Here is a 19,321-nt window from a genome sequence, read left to right as displayed (position 1 = left end):
AAAATAATAAACATACTCAAATATTTTAAAAAAAATTAATAAATGTTTCAAATATTTTAATACAAAAATAATAAATCACATATTATTATCAAATAAAAAATCAAACAAAAATATAATGATCGTGATACGAGGCTTTAGGTTCATAAAACGACACTTCTAACTATAAATTAATTCAAACTTTTATGCATAATACATAATTAAGATAATATTAGTGTTGTAGGTACATAACTTATGTAAGTCAATAAGCAAAAAAATATTCAAATATGACTATTATGATTATTTTGAAAAAAATAAAAAATTTAGAATTATTTTGAGACCGGACCGGGTCACCGATTTTTATGAAAACTGACCCGGTCGTACCGGTTCTGATGCATGACCGGTCCGTTGCTTCAAGCGGACCGTTTATATGACCGGTTTACCGATTCTCGAGTCGACCCGGCCAGGTCGGTCCGGTTTTAATAACTATGGTTATTATTATAACTTTTGAAAATTCTTAATTTTAGTTTATTTCTAACTTAGTAAGACATTCTATGTTTATATAATGACATGGTTTATTTAAGACTTATATTTCTGATTATGTTATCTTTTTTAAGTTTTTGCAAAAAAACATGTTAGTTTTATATTCAAACGTCTTCCATGTAATAGCTTTTAATTTCGTATTTCGGCATTAGTTTTAGCAAAGGAATTTATTTTTTTTCAATATGTATATTAAATTTAAATTTGATCTAACCTAAATGATGAGGAAATTAGGTTGGATTAAGTTAACACTTAAAACCAACAAAAGTCAATTCCTAATAGGGAAAAGAGTTTATCATCTTAAATGACACAACTTATATCTTTTCACTCTCATAAAGAAGTGAGATCCACACCTTTATTTTTTTATTCACTTTCTTCTCCTTTATCTATCTCTTTCTCTCTCTTAAAATAATACAACTTTACCTCCTTTAAAACGACACACACTTTTTCCTTCCAAATATTATCAAAATTCACGAAACGTCCAAACCTACCCTAGCTAGGAGCTTCCTTAGTCGCAAAGAGTAAAATACATGAACGTATCCGTACTAATCTGGAACAACGCTTTCACAAGCCCATAACATCATTATGCATTACGTTTTGTGAAGGGAATTATTTTATAAGAGTCACCAAAGAGACATGGGGAACAATGATGTGCGGATTTGTTCAATGACAAGAGATACGTATCTTTTTCTTATTGAAAATGGTGCATGGATGATTGGAACCCTGACTCGCTTGTATAACAGATCCCAATGTTCCTTCCTTGGATGGCAAATACTTCTAATTCTAATGTGAACAATCACATAGAATAAAAGGTAACGAACACATGAAAAAGGAAAAAAAAATATGTTTAAGAATTGGCATTATACTTATTCCAGTTCAAAATATTTATTACTATAGAAATTATGAAAGACTGTTAAGTTTAATATAATGATCCAAACTTTTACTATGTTAATCAAGTATATTACAATCTATGAAGCACCGAACACTTCAAAAATTTCGACGTGTCGTGTCCGACACTCTCTGACACTCTGACACTTCCCGACACTTTAACGCGTGTTGTAGAAATTCAAAAAAAAGTTCAAAAATTACGTTGTGTTGCGTTTTTAGTTCTGAGTATTAGATTCGTTGGATTACTATATTACCATTTTATTAAATTTAATATAAATATTTGTGATATCTTATGTTTCTTTGCAAAATTAATGAGTATTATAAGTTTTTATTAAATTATTGAATGTTAAATATATATACGCAACATAAATTAAAAATATTATTTAATATCAAAACATGTCTTAACGTGTCGAAATCTAATATTTTTTAGAATTAACGTGTCGGAGTGTCGTGTCCCGTGTCGATATCAGTGCTACATAGATTACAATAACCAAACTTCAAAATTATAATTTAGTAATTGATTCTTAATTTAATTAATTCAATTTGCAGATTTCAAAATTATTTCTCGGAATGTAAAGTACATTGACCTTGATCTAATTTTGTAAATTATAATAATAGATTGTTTTAAATTTTTAAAAACAAATAGTCTTTGTATTTTTATTTTAAAATGCATGTTGTTTATAGGGATGAAGAGTATACATAAACAAAGGAATTTTAGTCTTTGTATTTTTATTTTAAAATGCATGTTCTTTATAGGGATGAAAAGTATACATAAAGAAAGGAATTTTAATTTATAAAACTAGAGAGAACCTTGGTGTGATTTCATTGAATTTTGAGTAGAGTCAATGTAATTTGTTGTGACTGGACTTTACTTATATATATATATATATATATATATATATATATATATATATATGGGTTTATCTTTTCTCATTTCACATGAGATAACATCTCTTATGTTTTAGACACAACAAAAGTCTGGTCCCACCACTTGTTAAAAAAATAAAAAATAAAAAGAAGATAGCACGAATTTCGATGTCTCATAACATGAGAAAAATCATCTATATATATATATATATATATATATATATATATATATATGCAGGATCCTCTGACACCGGTGTCAAATTTGAAATTTGACACCTCATCTGAGAGTCGTTAGATCAAAAAAGATCAACGACTCTAATTTGTAAGAATGTGACACCATTGATCTTTTTTGATTTAACGACTCTCAGATGAGGTGTCAAATTTCAAATTTGACACTGGTGCCAAGGGATCCTATATATATATATATATATATATATATATATATATATATATAGTCATTTTTAAAAATTTCAATTGGATAAAATATTTGGAAGGTATTTTATTTGTCTATAATGATATACAAAACCATCATTATCTATGAAATTCGAACCCGAATCGGACTTGTGATTCAGTTTGTCTCTCCCATTGGTCCTTATTTCATATTTCATATGCATATGATTTATATCCGGCATATTTTTTTTTTACCTATTTCTTTTCGTAGGCGAATTCTATCCACTTTTACATCTAGGATGTACATATACAACATATATTACTGTTATATATATATATATATATATATATATATATATATATATATAAAGAACAACTTCAATCCAAAATCTTAAGAGTGTTGAGTGAGAGTCTTTTTAATGATTTATATTACTCTCTAACATATCCTTCACGCAAGAGCTATTTAGGCTTGAAAGGTGGATGATGCATCAGATGCAGTCTACATGTGCTAAGAAATTTTACAAAAAAAATCAGGGGTGGCAAGAATCGAATCCGAGACATCGAGACTTTGATACCATGTAAAGAACCTCTTCAACCCAAAACCTTAAAGGTGTTGGGTAAAAACATTTTTAATAGTTTATATTATTTTCTAACACATCTCCTCAAGCAACCGCTTTTGAATTTGAAGCGTGGATATTGCAATCTGCAGAGGCCCATTTTTTTATTTTACATTATGCTTGTTTAATTCTATTAGAAAATGAAGGGAGGTGAGGATCGAGCTCGTAATCGTATGGTAAACTTTAATACCATATGAATTTAACACAAAATCTTAAACTGCCGAAAGAAAATGTTTATATTATTGTTACAGTCTACAAAATACAAACAGAGATAGTACATGGTTGTATTGAAGCACTTTTAAGTAATCTGGTCTTAGACACATGCTCAAAGCCTAGTCTAACCGAGACGGGATCCTTGGTAATTTATTTTTTCAACTGCAGAATCATTAAAAATATTTTTATAATAAACTATTGAGGGCAAACATAATTTATTAAATATTAACCCTTAGATGATTAATTGCACACCATGTAATTTATTTTAAACTGTGTCCCACCTACAGTTTTAGGATGTTCATATGATTCAAACCATATTAGATAGACACATAATGATTTAGTTCTGAATCAGGGTACACCTCAATTACTGGTATAAATGACTACTGGTATAGTAAGTAAATATTTATGTCATCATCAATACTTCTCTAGGTTTTATTCTTCAGTTTAGACTAGTCTGTTCTTGCATTAAGGATGGTGGATTGAACTATTGTCCACTATTAAAAAGCCAGGAGTGCATCCATCAACCATAGTACTATTGTTTATGACAGAATAAAATCCACTGAAACCTGAGTAATAGAGTTATTATAGCAAGAAAAAAGACTTTTGCCACAGAGTGCAACAATGCCACAATTATTCCACTGCCGAATAGAATAATGATATCATACAGTACCAGAGTCCCTTGTAGTAGCAAAAATGATGCTTTCTAATGAAAACTTCATCTCACATTTGAAGCATGGCCGCTCAAAAAGAATCCTGTGAATTGTGATAATCAAAAAAGTAGTTTCTCTGTGATCCTCTGGTAGCTTGAGCAGAGAACATTTTACCCCCTTTCCTTTTTCTCCTCTAGTTCTATCTGACTTCACTTTTCTGCTTCTTAAATAGTCTCCAAAATTATTCCTCCAAACAATTGAGATAAGATATATTCTTTGTAGGTTCTTGGCACAATTTAATCAAAATCTATAATTAATATGTAACTTTCTGTTTTAAAGATGAATGTATTTTTAACATAGTTTAAACTTGTAACTAAATACATTCTTCTAATAAAATAACTTTATACACATTAGATATCAATTTAAATACTTATAATAGAGGATACTCACTTCACAATTTCTCATGAAAAAAGGACTTGGGAAATTTCTTTTTCTAGCCTCATCATGCCAATGAAAGTGGGTTCCCCACTAAATGCCAGTGTAAGGAATAAACAAACTTTATTTTCGCTCAAGATGATTTTGAAATGGACACAATTTTGACCATAATAAACCATTCTTTGTGGTGGGTTTAATCAATGCATTTATTTAAAGTTGCTCAGCTGCTTCAAGGTAAAAACAGTTGTGGAACCCACCTCTCCAATGCCACCCTAAATTTTTTCTTTTCCTCTACCCATAGTACTTAGAACTTAAGACAGTCATTAACTGTAAGTAACTTACCTCGTTTCAGTTTCTAGAAGTAAAAATAATAGTCTAATACTTTATTCATAAATCATTAACACCGAAACTGAATTTGAAAGTAAACACAATATTTGGTTAAAGCTAAATGACATTAGGGTGACCATTATAGTTAAATTAAAATACTCATTAGGACACATATATTAGTCTACGTATTTAATTGTAGTAAGGACGTGTAAGAAAGCGATTGAATCTATACCTAAACTAATGACTTGAGAGAAACACAGATTTTTTACTAACAACTGACGAAGGATTTATATTTGTCAAAGGTTTTGGAACAGAAAATTTGCCCATCTTATCCAATTAATCAACTGTGTCCACGCAAATGAAAATGATGTTATTACTCATCTAAGTGGGTGGTGACATGGAGTACTTAGAAACCCACCTCCCCCTTCACTTTTTTTTTTTCCTGAAAAAAATAAAATTGAGCACCATCATTATTTAAACAGCTAAAGGGCAGTGATGGTTACTGTTCCAAATTATGTAGAACTAGTCCCCACATTGATGGGCATATATACGTGTGAATGCACATGTCCTGGTTAGACAAATATGACTGTCTGATATCATGGCATCTTATTATGTTATAGTTCTCCACTTTGATCTCTCACACTTTTTCTTGCCTCTAATAGCTATATTAATTGTGCACAGAGCAGAGTCACTGCAGTTATTTATTCCATTTATCTCACCCCACCTTCATAATTACTGTTTTTCAATATAAAATTTGGTGGTATTGGTTGTTGGCATTGTTGTCCAACTTATATATACTGCCTGCCTTCTTGGTACCGCATCATCAAATTAATAGTAATCAACATGACAAGGATGGTGAAACTCACATTCACTATAAATCCCTCTCCTACCCTACCTTCCTCAACAAATAATGAGTACTTCACCTAAACAATGTGGAATTGGGCATAATGGGCTTAGTATTTGTAGTAATTTTTTTTTTGGGAAAAATGTTTATCCTTTTAAATGATACAACTTATATCCTTTCACTCTCACCAAGAGGTGGAACTCACACCTTTATTTTTTTTGTCAACTCTCTCTCTTCCTTTATTTATCTTTTTATCTCTCTTAAAATGACACAATTTTACATCCTTTAAAATGACACACACTTTTCTCATTTTCTTTTTGGGTTTTTATGTTTGTTATGTTACATGATTAAACATAACTTTTCTACACACACGCAATTGAGAAGAGAGAGGAGAGAGAAAAATCAAGGAATGAGACCCAAGTAAAATTGTGTGTGTAGGAAAGTTATGTTACGTCATGTAACATAACAAACATAAAACCTTTTTTTTTTGTGAAGTACTTGAGAGAAAAGAAGGACAAACAAAAACATATGGCTCTCCCTTCTTATTTTGCTACATGATGGAAATTAAAACTATATTATCATAAGTTAAACCTAGATTTTTTAATATTTTACCCATTTTTTGGTTCAAAATGAGAATTCCCCTCTAATATCATTCATTTACTAAGATGAAAGTTGATTGGTGCTTGATCTGCTTACAAACATGAACTTTACAAGAGATCACTTCCACAGATCAGTCATTTATTTTTCTTCATCATGGTCATCTAAGTTCTTGAAACCTGTGACAATTTGGTTAGTTTGAATATTCTAATAATTCATGGGATATGTACACTAAGCAATCATATTTTGAGTGTCTGAAATTATTATAGTTTTTAACTTTTAACCCGAATTTGATCAGGCCAAAAGGGAAAAACAAAATGAAATTTGTTGTTTTCTTAAACTCCAAATTTTCCCCATCCACGAACATGCATCTCAAAGAAACCTTTATCTCAAGCTAAAATGCATGTGAGGAGGAAATCTTTTTGAGGTAGAGGATATTTTGGCAGCTATGGTAAATGGTATACATGGTCCCTGCTTGTCAATGTATATATATATAGAACTTGAAGGCTCAAATGCATCAAAAGTAAAACGATTTGATAAACCACCAAATGCCAGGGACGTGTACTTATTCAATAATCACAAATGGTCCATCAAATATATACTATTTGATAGCTGACCAACTGAAAGCTTTACATAGATTTGATACTTGGAAAGCAAAATTGTGTTGATAGGAAGGTAGATCAAATTACACGCATATTATTATTTTATATGAATATCTGATGTGTTTGGACTTTGGAGTATCAATTAATATCCGAACGGGAAAATCCAAAGCGGTAGAAGAATGCCAAAAGTTTCCTTTTCTTTCACTTTCAGATGTATAGTTTTCATAAGGTAGCCATAAATTAGCGAGATAAAGAGAGAAGACACTAAGCGGTCTTATTCACAATAAATGCTGTTTACATATGTTTATGTTCTCTCAAGTAAATCTTCAAATTAGAGGTCCACAATAAGTCTTTTTATTATTATTATTTTAATTTTTTTCTTCTGTTCTATTATCCCATGATAATCTATTTTATTCACTATTTGGATGATATATATATGGGTTTCTCGTGATGGAAAAACTTACAGCAAATATATTATAGTAGGATACGGAGTCAGATCCTGAAATTAACAAAAAAAGAAAAGGATACGGAACCGGATCCTGGTGAAAGTAAGTCTTGCTGCAAATTATTTTCTGATCTGCAGCAACTGAAGAGCTATTAAAGCCTATATATATATATATATATATATATATATATATATATATATAGGGGCAGGATATTCTTACACCGGTGTAAGAGTTAGAAATCTTACACTCAATCTTGACCATTGATCCACTTGTATCCAATGACTCACATTACTAAAAAATTTGAGCCCTTAGGTATATGTGGGATTAACGGACAAGATTAAGAGTGTAACTTACACTGGTGTAAAATGATCCTGACCCATATATATATATATATATATATATATATATATATATATAAATAAGTGGACAAACATGGAATAGGGAAGAGTAAAAGAAGTATATAAATCATTGATGAACCTTCACTTAATAGCTTAAGCTTTTACGTTGAATTGATTTTTCACATAGTATCAGAGTTTTTGTGTCACGGGTTTGATTATCATCGCCCCCACTTTCTCTTGTGAAATTTCTTAGCACAGGTAGGTGAGCCTATGCATTATCCACCCTTCATACTTTACTACATAGTTTACAATAAAAACCATTCAAATACTTTTAATTTTAATCTAAATTCATGTAATATTTTCTGCTTAAATATGATGCTCAATCTTGCCAATGTCATAAACTGATAACCTCTCTCTGTAAGACATGAATCTACTCCATAAAAACAAAACCTTTGGGAACAATAATTATACAATTGTTCTGAATATTAAGCAAATTCCTACATCTACATTGCGATAGCTTACAGAAAAGGCGGGTAAGTGTTACAATAAAACTTCTGCTGCAGCTTTTTCAATAACGGGGCATAGAACAGCGAAACTCTTGGGTACATGAAATAATTGTAAGTGTAGCTGCAATAATGTTGCAACCCTTTTTTGACTGCTGCCTAAAATTTCAATAAACACTAACATTTGTGGATGTTATTCATAAGAGAAACTCGAACTGTAAGTAGATAACAGAAATAATTGGCAATATTTTACATGAGGAGAGAAAAATTTCAAAATAAGAAGGCAACATTAAGGAGAGAGCTACAAATAAGGTCTAAAAACACATGAATATAATTCAATTAAGCAAGGTGGCGCGACCTTATTATAAAAAAAATTAAATATAACAAATATAAGCCATTGAATCAATAACCATGCAACATGCAGTGTTCTATCCTGATTGTTAAAAAAAGGTCATTCTGATGTATAGTTATAATCAAAGTGCCAATACTCAGACCCACACTATGATTATTTTGAGTGCTTGTTGTGCCTTGTTGTTGAGATATATAGTCTCACATTGGTTAGATGTGCAACTAATGTGGCCTTTATAAGGCCTTGGGCACTCCCATCTTTTGAGCTAGCTCTTAGGGTGGGAGTGCCCAAGGCCTTATAAAGGCCACATTAGTTGCACATCTAACCAATGTGAGACTATATATCTCAACACTTGTTTAAGTGATGGTTCTGGAATCTGGACCATTAATTACTGTAGTTAAAACTGAAGGACCAATCCTTTTTGGCGGTTCTCACTGCAAACATTGAGGCCGTTAAATTTGTGCAGCACAAGATAATTAAGTAAAAGAGGGCATGTCCACCCCTTCTGTCTGAATGTGCATGTTTTGTGCAGCACATGATAACCACATCGTTGATTACTTAACCATAAATTCTATTGAATACTGAAGAACTTACCAAATGTTATAAAACCTTAAAAAGATTATGTATAAATAACTACAAAGTCAATGATTTGAAGAACTTGACACGTTGCTTTTTTAGCTGAACATCTTAGTTGGCAAAGTGCTTAATAGGAGCTGAAACTAGCCTCTCTGATTCACGTGCAATAAATGACGCTAACATTATTAACAAGGTCAAACAATCGTCAATTGAAAAATGCAAACCTCTTACAAGCTTCTCAATGTAAAGTTATATAGTGTCCACAAGTTACATTTGTTAACTATGAAGAAACATAGAACTTCTAAATTTATTCACCTTACAACTGTTTTATTCAGATGCATGACATTATATATTTTTATAAAGTATAAATAGAATAACATTAATAACAAGGAAAGCTCGCTTTATTTGCTAGCTATTGCATGCATTTTCTCATGGCGATAATCAGAATGAACGAAGCATTGGCATAACAGCAAACTTCATTTGTCCATTGTTGCAATGGAATCCATTTCTCTCACCACAGGAAAAGTAGTAAGGTTGCCACCTGCTTAACACCAAGTTGAAGCCCTGTCCTGCACCTTGTGTGGGATTCGCCAGCATCTTAGCCCTCTTAACATCACAATTCAAGAAGCTCCAGAAGTTTGGAAACAAGTACACGCTATGTGGGAAACTGGTAGCATTTGGAGCTTCATACTTGAAAACTACAACACAAGTTTAAATGCATATAGATATCCATGTGTAAATGTTAGTATCAAATTGTATATGTAGTAATATACTTCAATTAAGCTTGACTAATAATCATGAAGACAAGCTAGCTTACCAAGAGTATCACTGAGGTAAAAGGGGCCATTTTTAATAGCCCAATCTGTGTAGTTATAACCAAAGTGCCAATGCTCAGACCCACCCACGATGATGTTCCTGGGTTCTTGCTGTGTCTTATTTAAGTTATGGTTCCCGAATCTGGACCACCAATCAGTAGTGTAGTTAAAACCAAAGGACCAATCCTTGTTGGCCATACTCACTGCAAACATTGAAGCGGTTATGACCAGTAAGGTGAGGCCCTTAGCAAACTTGGTTGCCATGCTGTGTAGTCCTTTTAAAGCAAGGGAGTGTTAAGTTTGAGTTGATTTGTGTTGTTGTTTCGAGTTAAAGGATGTTTATATAGGGTGAGTGAAGGGAAAGTGTTAGGCATGAATCACATGTAGTGGTGCATATTGCATAATGACCAAATTAACTTTTAATTAGTCTGATATGCTTGGGTAGAATTTGGCAATGAATGTAATGAGTTGTATGTTTTTTTTTTTTTTTTCAACTTCCTGCCTTCAACTTCTTCCACATCAGGGATCTCTTTCACATCTTAGTGCCTTGCCCAGAATCATTAATTGGAATATTGAAATGGATTTTATTTTTAGTATAGTAAAGAAAAATGGGTATGTGAATGTGTTATTTTGATATATAATTTGAAATGTAAAGACTGAGTTATGTTTAGAAGTACTCTTGAATTTGCTATTATTGAGATGGGAGTCAAATCATAACAGAGATCATACAGATCTGAATTTGAATTGAATTTTATGAATTTAAACCAAAAACATTAGTGTTTGAGATCGCTACTTATTATTTATTTACTTTGGTTCTTAAACAAGTTGATCCAGTTATAAAAATGGAATGGGTTAGTAGGTGCGTGTAGCACATAACAGAAAAGCACAAATTATTTCATCTATCCGAACAGGTCAAATGTGGTCGTGTAACAATGTTGATTTGATGAGGTCAAAGACTCAAACTCGGTGTTTCTTATTATTATTGCAGATTTAACCGAATCTAGTGGGTAGGAAATTCATTCTACAAATCCATAAATTTTTCACACTACGTGTAAATGAGATACATGGCTATTTGAGTGATATAATGATGACGGATTAATGGCGTGTCATCATTATATGAGATACATTTTGTTTATTAAGGTATGTAACGATGTAAAGATATCTTGAAAATGCACGCTTTTTGCTTTTTGTTTATGCAACCTTCGATTGCTTTAATTTGATTTATTTTATTTTGAATACCGGAGATATTTTAAATATTTAATTAATTATTTTCTTTATAAATATAAATTTTCAGATTAATTTTTAAATTTAAATTATGAATTAGATCTTTATTTTCTTTTTCTTATTAATAATTTTTATATTTTTTTTATAAATTTAAATCACAAATTAACTTTTTATTTTTTTATATTAAAAAATACAAAAAATTATTTTATTTCATATCGTATGATATAAAATACAATATAATATTATACGATATAATATCATCATCCGATATGATCTCTTTCTAATACATATTATTAAACTTGTAAATTATATCATATCGTACCTAGGAATCGCATGTACATCATACGTTACTAATAACCAAGGTCAATGCTACAACGTCAACGTCTAACATATTTCCATTCAACTTAACTACTTTATTAATGGTTGCGGAAGATGGTGTGAAATAATAATAAAAGAGAATTTACAAATCAATCTAGCTGCGAACTAAATAGCCACACTAATTGGTTATTCAGTGTAAAAATTAAACTGAAAAGCAAAATGAGTGGTTATTTGGTTTCTAACCAATAAATGTGATACATTCTTCATTGAGTGTAAGTTCCCAATAATAAATATCAAAATCACATACAGCATCGTCTGTGGTTCATAAGTTAAACTGTATTTCAATCACTAGAATCACCACCGAATAAAATTATCTTTGAATTATCTATAAAAGAAAAGCTTGACAAAATTGTTGGCTAAAAATTTCATCATGTAACAATACAAATCCTTGTCCACTTGTTTCATCTGAGCCTGATTCCTAATACCTTTAGTACCAATGCGTTGAAGCCTGAACTATTTCTTTTGTATTGCAGCGGTGATTTGTTTATTTTCCTCGGCTGAACATAAGCCTGAAAAGGGGAAAAAAATTACATGTCAAGTAAAGGAGACGAGTTTAAGAACTGCTCATTTGAACTGAATGATCCAATGGTGCAAATCAATCTATCTATGATGATGCATCAGCAATTGGGACAACATAACTCAAATGGAAAACTTTTGATTGTTACACATGAATTTCGATGGTGGGCATGCAATTACATCAAACTTTTTATAATTTCATGGTAATTAGCTGAGAGCCTGAAACATACCAGTGTGTTACTGGAACATCTTGCTATATGCTTTTTTCTCTTGATCATGCCTATCAGCTATCTGCAACACACATACTCAGTTAGATTCCCTAGAAGTATATAATGCTTCAATGCTTGCTCAATGTAGATAGATGCACTCACCTTCTTCCTGGTAGCAGCAAGTTCCTTCTTTATTCCAGCTGAAAATAGCAAAATACCAAGTAAGCTACAGGAAACTTTAGATTACAGAACTTGAATAACTGTATACAAGGTTCCGTGAAAATGGCCATATACCAGCACATTATCTTCATGCTTTACAAAATAAAAATTAAGTTCATTTTATCTTTCACATTTTCTTCCTTCATATCCCCCCTCTTCTCTTGGATTTCCTCACACATCAAATTACTATTAACATTTAAGTTTAAATAATTTTCAGCTTGTATCATTAAAAAGTTATCCCATCTTTTAAACAATAAAACGAAAACTGACTCTCAATAATACATCAAAAACCTGACTAAATAAATGATAAAGTCAAATGTATATCCATGCAATTATAGCCCAGAAGAGTCCACAACAAAGGCCTGATCCAGAGCTGAAAGTTCATAACTAACCATCATTTGGCTCCAACGTCAGTGCCTTCTTAAAGCTTTCAACTGCCGCATCAATGTCATGGAGTGCCATGTATGCCTGGTAAATTGGAAGTAACATATTTATCAGGGAAAAAAGCAGGACGCATTAAAAACCAGTAACATGAAGCCTACGGTAAAGGGTAACTGATATGCCATTAGCCCAAGTCTATAATAAAGGAAGAAACAAAAAGGGCTTCCCTCAACTGAGGTGAATGGCCGAAAGAGCGGACTGGGTTGCGTGTATACGAGCGAAGACAGCTGGTGTGATATGAGTGGAGTGGAGAGGAGTATGATTCCTGTATCACTGCCATAAGCTGGGATAGATATGAAGGGGGAGGAAAAGAGTGAGGAAGGTGGTTCTGTAATGCCAAGCACTATCAGTAACAAAAACTCCTAACTTGTGACAGAAAGCTATTCAATTGCGATACCAACCTGTCCTTGGCGGAACAAAGCTTTGGCATTGTTGTCTCCGTCACGCATTGCAAATTCTGTATCTAACAATGCTCCTTTAACATCCCCTAATTTCAATTTACAAGCCTTAAAAAAATGACAACATAAACAATTAGAAAAGTGGGAAACAGAAAAATCAGTTAATATATGCAGCTTGGTAACAGGACTCAACAAAGAATATAATGGTACATTATAAAGGTAATTAGTGCGCTGAAAAGTTATCTGCAGCACAGTGCATAACATAGTAACTTCGGACTTACAGAGCTGTTTGTAAAGATCTGAGACTTTGTTTTTCTCAAACCTAAAGTTTTCTCTGCAAAGCCATTAATACAACTATGTTATCACCTGTAAAGGAGGTGAAAGGTGAAGTACATTTGTATATAATCACTGCACAATGAAGCGAAACAAATAGTAGCAAAAGGCAGCATACCTTCATCAATCCCATCTTTCTCCCAACAAATATCCAGGTAACGTAAAGCCTTCCGATACTTCCTTAGAGCCATTTTGTAGTCCTGTTTCTGTCAGAAGGAAAATTAAATTAGTTTTTTGCTACTAAGAATTACAAGGTAACGAGGATGACTACTGCAATAATAAGCACTGAACAACTATTGACAGGCAGAACACATATTTCAATCATACCCTCAGAAAAATTAATATAGCTCCTTTCACAGTATGAAATAAAGCATCAAATAATAATGAGAGATGGACTTTGTGAAAGCACCAATACCTTGTAATGCTCATTGCCAAAAGTTTTAATGGAGTCAACTGACTGCATCCACCAATCAAGTTCATTAGGGCTCTCATCAAGGTCTGCTGGCCAATCAGGATAAGTATCACCATCTTTGAAGAAGTTAGATATCCCATCATCTTCTCCTTCGGAAATTTCTCCGCAATCCACAATTTTAACATCAAGAAGGGGGCGATCATCATCTCCAGTCATAACATGCTCAATAGAACGGACCACTCCCATTCCTTTAACTACTTTCCCAAATACAACATGCTTACCATCTAGATGAGAAGTTCGGGTAGTAGAGATAAAAAACTGAGACCCATTTGTATTAGGACTGGTGTTTGCCATTGATAACATCCCTTTCCTTTCATGCTTCAACTCAAAATTTTCATCTTCAAACGTCAGTCCATATATAGATTCTCCTCCAGTGCCATCTCCAGCAGATATATCACCTCCTTGGATCATAAAACCTTTAACAACACGATGAAAGCAAGATCCCTGAAAACACAACAGAATATAAACTGAATCCAATAATTAACTTTTGAACTTATATCACAGATCAAATTTTCAGGAGATAATATCTTAAGAAAGTAACATAATAAGTTGGTATATATAGTGTGCAGTGTGCACAGACTTTGTCTCTAATCTCTATATCACAGGAAATTATTTCAGTTAATAATAATTAATAAGAGAAATTGCTTGGTCATTTTGTTTCTTTACTTATACTGCCTCGTGGATATTCCTCACAAATAAGTAAAGAAACGAGAACTAAATACCAGCATACCCTAATATATAATTATCATGAAGCATAATTCAGGAAGAACGCATGAGAATTAACAATTATTTGATGTTATCCTAAACCATATTCAGTAGCAAAGCCAACAGATTCAGACCTGCCTCCCAAAATATAGCACAACAGAGCCAACAAAGTAATATATGCTTGAGTGAAGTTCTATCCAATATAGGCACATATTACAGGCAATATTTGATGCAACGAACTAAGAGTAAACACGAGAAGAATAATGCATTCCTTGTTGAAGTTTTAATCAAGATAAACAAATAACAAATTTTAGACTTCTAGGCCAATGTCAGCTCATGGAATGGCATGCACTTATAGAGTTTGAACTATTGTCTAATATCCCCTGATATCTGATATCTGTTATCAGTTTTTTCCCTTTCCCCTCTGCATTGCTGGTATTAAATTCTCAAAATTTTAAGAAACAAAATCTAGAACATCAGAGAGTTGGCATATTATCAAATATATTATATGGAATTTACAATCCCTCCCCCCTTCTTAACCAAAAAAACAACAAAACGAAAAATCTTTAAATTTAAAAAAGTAGTAACGCCCTTAAAGGGTATCTACAGTAAAAAAGAATAAAGGGCATAACCGTCTTTTCAAAACTCATCGTCCAAAAGTGATGGGGGAAAAAAAAGCAGCTTGGAGTTCAAGTTCAACCCTTGGATTACCGCAAAGCCCAGATCCTAGAGCGGCTAAAATTCCCAAAATTAACGAGACTTGATATTTAAAAGAGAATCATAAGACACATAATCCATGTTCCAAATCAAAATATCTTATTTTGAATGTGCATAATGCAACCCGTCACATTTCAGTGAAGAAAAAAAATACTCCCCCCTCTTTTTTTTTCTCTTCTCATTCACATCGCAATGAACCCTGGAAAAATAATTTCGGGCAGAAATCATAGCACAAAGGCCCAAAAATATAATCTTTATTAGGTCAAAAAGAGAGTGAGAAATGAATAGAAACAGAAGGTGGGTATGGCCAAAAAGTGAAAGGTGAAAGGTAGAAAAGAGAGAAAAAGAAAGGACCTTGAAATGGAGAGGCACCCCTGTATTTGGACCAATGCCTTTGTCGCCAGTACAGAGAGCTCTGAAATTCTCAGCAGTTTTGGGTGCCACATCGTCGTAAAGCTCCACCAATATCCTCCCTTCTAGCTCTTCCCCTATGCATATGTCCAAGAAGCACCTTGGTCTTCCCATCTCTCTCTCTCTCAATATCTTTGTGATTTGATTCAGTGATTCAGCTAGTTTTTGTGCTGTTTGCTTTGAGAAGAATAGAACTACACAATACAAGACCTTCTAGACTCTTCTTCCTTGAGGTCTCTCTTCGAAGTTCCAATAGTAACAAACACAACAGAGTTTGAAAAATAAATAAATAAATAAATAAATAGAGTACTGGATTAATTAATAGAACGAAATAATAAATAAAAAAGACATCCTTAGGAGAGTTACCAGCTAGCATTTAGGACTTAAAAGAGTATTCAGCTGTTCCTTGCTATGTCGCATGCCTTCTCTCTACTATCTCTCAACGTTCACGTCACTGCCAGTTTCAAGTTTCAACTTTTAAACGCTTCCTCGGATTAATTTAACTTTGGGTCTCTACTCTGTCTGTCTCTGTAGGAAATAAGGCTATGTCAGTGTATTATGAGGTTTATGCGTTGTTTTCTTTTCTCAGCTGACTTCTCTGCTTACCAAGTTGGCATATAGGCGGGGCAGGTAAAGGGTTATTTTCTTTACATAGACAGGCACAAATAAAATAATGATATCCCTACTTACGACCTATGCTATAGGGATAGGATATTGTGACACACAAATAATGTTACGCACAATGTTACGACCATATCTTAACCGTTGATTTCCGCCAATCAACGGTTATCATTTATTGCAAATTAATAATTAATTAATGAGTTTAATTTGAAAAATGATAACCGATGATTTCCGCCAATCAACGGTTAAGATATGGTCGTAACATTGTGCGTAACATTATTTGTGTGTCACAATATCCTATCCCATAAATATATAAGGAAAAAGGTTTGTCCTTTGAAAGGACACAAGCTCGTGTCCTTTTAGTGATTATTATTATTTACTACGGATATTACATAATTAATATGGGGTACGATATTGTAACAACTAAATAGGGTTACTATCATGTTACTACCAATTAATCTCACCGTTAATTAGCTATTTTGATCAACGGTCCTGATTTGATTAACATAAAGCCTTTCTCTCTTCCTTTCTCTCTCTTCCCTTTTCTCTGACTATACTCTCTAGTCTCTATCGTCGCCGCCGCTCCCCATAGCCGCCGTCGCGCCGCCGCCGTTAATCCCTCTCTGAGTTGTGCGCCCCTCTCTCTACCGCTGGAACAATTTCTTTTTCATTTCCTTGAAGGAGTGAATCTCTCTCAACCTTACAAAGTCCATTGGAATCATTAGAACTTCCCGTTGTCATCTATATTTCAAAACTGAGTTGAATGCATGGTAGTAACTGAATTTTAAGCGGTAGAGAGGAGAAAAAATTCACTTTCTTCCATCACTGGACGGACAGTTTAGATTTTCTCGCAGGAATATAAAAAACTCAGTTATAATTTTTAATATGTCCGGCGACGAGGCGACAACTATGGGGAGCGGCGGCAGCAGTAGAGACTAGAGAGTATAGTAAGAGAGAAGGGGGAGAGAGAAAGGAAGAGAGAAGGGCTTTATATTGATCAAATCAGGACCGTCAGATCAAAATAGCCAATTAATGGTCAGATTGATTGATAGTAATATGATAGTAACCCTATTTGGTTGTTACAATATCCTACCCCAATTATTATATGAAAAAAAATCATTTTTTTCTCTTTTCTCAGTCACTTTAGCTGATGTGGAGAGAGAAAAATAATTTTTTATATTACAACTATGTACTACCCGTGGTATATTGTGTTAACCACTAAAAGGATATAAGTATTGTTCTTTAAAAAGACACACACTTAACCCAAATATATATGGGAAATGATAATTTAACTTATGTAAAAAAAAATTCGTACACTTATCTTAATAGTTCATTTCCGTATATTTGATGGTTATAATTTATTGCATTATATTCATTAATTACTTACTAATCTCAAATAAGTTATAAATGTTAGACATGCAAATCAACAATTGATTGAGATTAAAAATTCTTGTTATGATCAAATATATATATATATATATAAAATAACAAAAAAATATGAACACGACACAAAAATTTTTTGTTCGAGTTATCCTATTTTCAAATTTGTGTCGTGTTAGTTTGGCAAAAACTAACATGAAAAAATTTGTGGTGTGTACCGTGTCAACCCGCGAATCCAAATTTGACCCGCTTTAACCATTATTCATCTCATATTTTGTCATAAATAGATTATCCGTATATTATCATGTCGTGTCAACTCGCATAATAAATAAAATAATTTGAGGTCGACAGGTTTTCATGTCATGCTGTGTCCTGTCAACCCGGATAATAAGCGACGTGCTTTGAGATTACAAGTTATCCGCATCATGTCGTGTCAAACCGCAAAATAAGTGAATCGTGTTTGTATTGAAAGTTTTAACCGATTTTAAATTTGGGTTGTATTCATGTTGAGTAAGTATAAATGTGTTCATGTTGAATTTGTGTTATGTGATGTTAACCTGAATTCCATTTTTAATTTTTCATCATTAATCTACTTATATTTAATAATTCATATAATTAAAAAATAATTAAAGTGGCTAAGTATTAATTAAATCAATAGAGCAATTTAAAAATATAAATAACACAATTCTTAATATGACTTACTATATATATATATATATATATATATATATATATATATATGGGGATTATTTTTCCTATGTTGCACAAGATAAAACAATCTTCCTACACACATAAATCTTATGTGGGACTCACTTTAATTTTTTTTTCTCTTTTTCCTATTCTCTCTCCTCTCTCTTCTTTTTGTGAGTGTAGGAACATTACTTTTATCTTATGCAACATAAGAAAAGCAATTCCCTATATATATACATATATATATACACACATTATGTGTCACCGATAAGGGACACAATACACTGACACGTTAATTCTAAAATTTTGATATGTTAGAACATATTTTGCTATTAAATAATATTTTTAAGGGTAATACTTCTCTTATGTTGCATAAGAGAAGTATTATCTCATGTTCAAACAAAAGTTAGGAGAGAGAAAAAAGTTGGAAGTGAGATAAAAAAATCTTGTGGGACCCATTTGAAAAATGTGAATGTAGGAGATAAAAAAAAATTTATGTAACATAAGAAAAGTAATTCCCTATTTTTAATATATATAATATAGTTTACATTTAATACATATAGCTGCTCATAATAAGTCATATAACCAACCAAATATTCAAATTTCATAACAAAATATGAAATGCAAAAATATT

The 19,321-nt window shown here is 32.3% G+C and overlaps 2 protein-coding genes across 8 annotated transcripts; both read right to left on the bottom strand.

The window, feature by feature from the left end:
• Positions 1 to 9,599: 9,599 nt before the first annotated feature.
• LOC133310237 (uncharacterized) lies at positions 9,600 to 10,237 on the bottom strand. Its single transcript, XM_061511133.1, has 2 exons — positions 9,976 to 10,237; positions 9,600 to 9,856 (listed from the first exon to the last, which is right to left on the bottom strand). Exons 1-2 carry the CDS (start codon positions 10,235 to 10,237, stop codon positions 9,600 to 9,602), a joined length of 519 nt encoding a protein of 172 aa, XP_061367117.1.
• A 1,535-nt stretch (positions 10,238 to 11,772) lies between these two features.
• Positions 11,773 to 16,584, bottom strand: LOC133310260 (peptidyl-prolyl cis-trans isomerase CYP40-like). 7 transcript variants are annotated; one of them, XM_061511160.1, is made up of 10 exons: positions 16,363 to 16,584; positions 15,940 to 16,235; positions 14,107 to 14,607; positions 13,810 to 13,897; positions 13,640 to 13,692; positions 13,362 to 13,466; positions 12,912 to 12,987; positions 12,463 to 12,500; positions 12,322 to 12,382; positions 11,773 to 12,084 (listed from the first exon to the last, which is right to left on the bottom strand). In XM_061511160.1, the coding sequence occupies exons 2-9, from the start codon at positions 16,108 to 16,110 to the stop codon at positions 12,329 to 12,331; spliced, it is 1,086 nt and encodes a 361-aa protein (XP_061367144.1). In that variant the 5' UTR covers positions 16,111 to 16,235; positions 16,363 to 16,584; the 3' UTR covers positions 11,773 to 12,084; positions 12,322 to 12,328. The 7 variants fall into 7 exon arrangements, 3 of the variants coding, with proteins under 3 accessions (XP_061367144.1, XP_061367145.1, XP_061367146.1); XR_009751432.1 differs by lacking the exon at positions 11,773 to 12,084 and having other exon boundaries at positions 12,350 to 12,382; positions 12,912 to 13,288; XR_009751433.1 differs by lacking the exon at positions 11,773 to 12,084 and having other exon boundaries at positions 12,350 to 12,382; positions 12,912 to 13,243.
• Between the last annotated feature and the right edge of the window lie 2,737 nt (positions 16,585 to 19,321).

The sequence above is a fragment of the Gastrolobium bilobum genome, unplaced genomic scaffold (genome assembly GCF_033153095.1).
Source record: "Gastrolobium bilobum isolate Gb01-03AN ecotype WA unplaced genomic scaffold, APGP_CSIRO_Gbil_v1 utg354, whole genome shotgun sequence".
NCBI lineage: Eukaryota > Viridiplantae > Streptophyta > Magnoliopsida > Fabales > Fabaceae > Gastrolobium > Gastrolobium bilobum.
Note: the sequence above shows the minus strand (reverse complement) of the source record. Positions and strands in the feature narration are given on the sequence as shown.

Coding starts and splice junctions, on each gene's coding strand:
- LOC133310237 (XM_061511133.1), bottom strand. CDS start 10,237: ATGGCAACCAAGTTTGCTAAGGGCCTCACCTTACTGGTCATAACCGCT. Junction 9,857..9,975: donor TTACCTCAGTGATACTCTTG/GTAAGCTAGCTT, acceptor CTTGTGTTGTAG/TTTTCAAGTATGAAGCTCCA.
- LOC133310260 (XM_061511160.1), bottom strand. CDS start 16,110: ATGGGAAGACCAAGGTGCTTCTTGGACATATGCATAGGGGAAGAGCTA. Junction 13,898..14,106: donor TTGGCAATGAGCATTACAAG/GTATTGGTGCTT, acceptor TCCTTCTGACAG/AAACAGGACTACAAAATGGC. Junction 12,988..13,361: donor CTTTGTTCCGCCAAGGACAG/GTTGGTATCGCA, acceptor CCAATTTACCAG/GCATACATGGCACTCCATGA.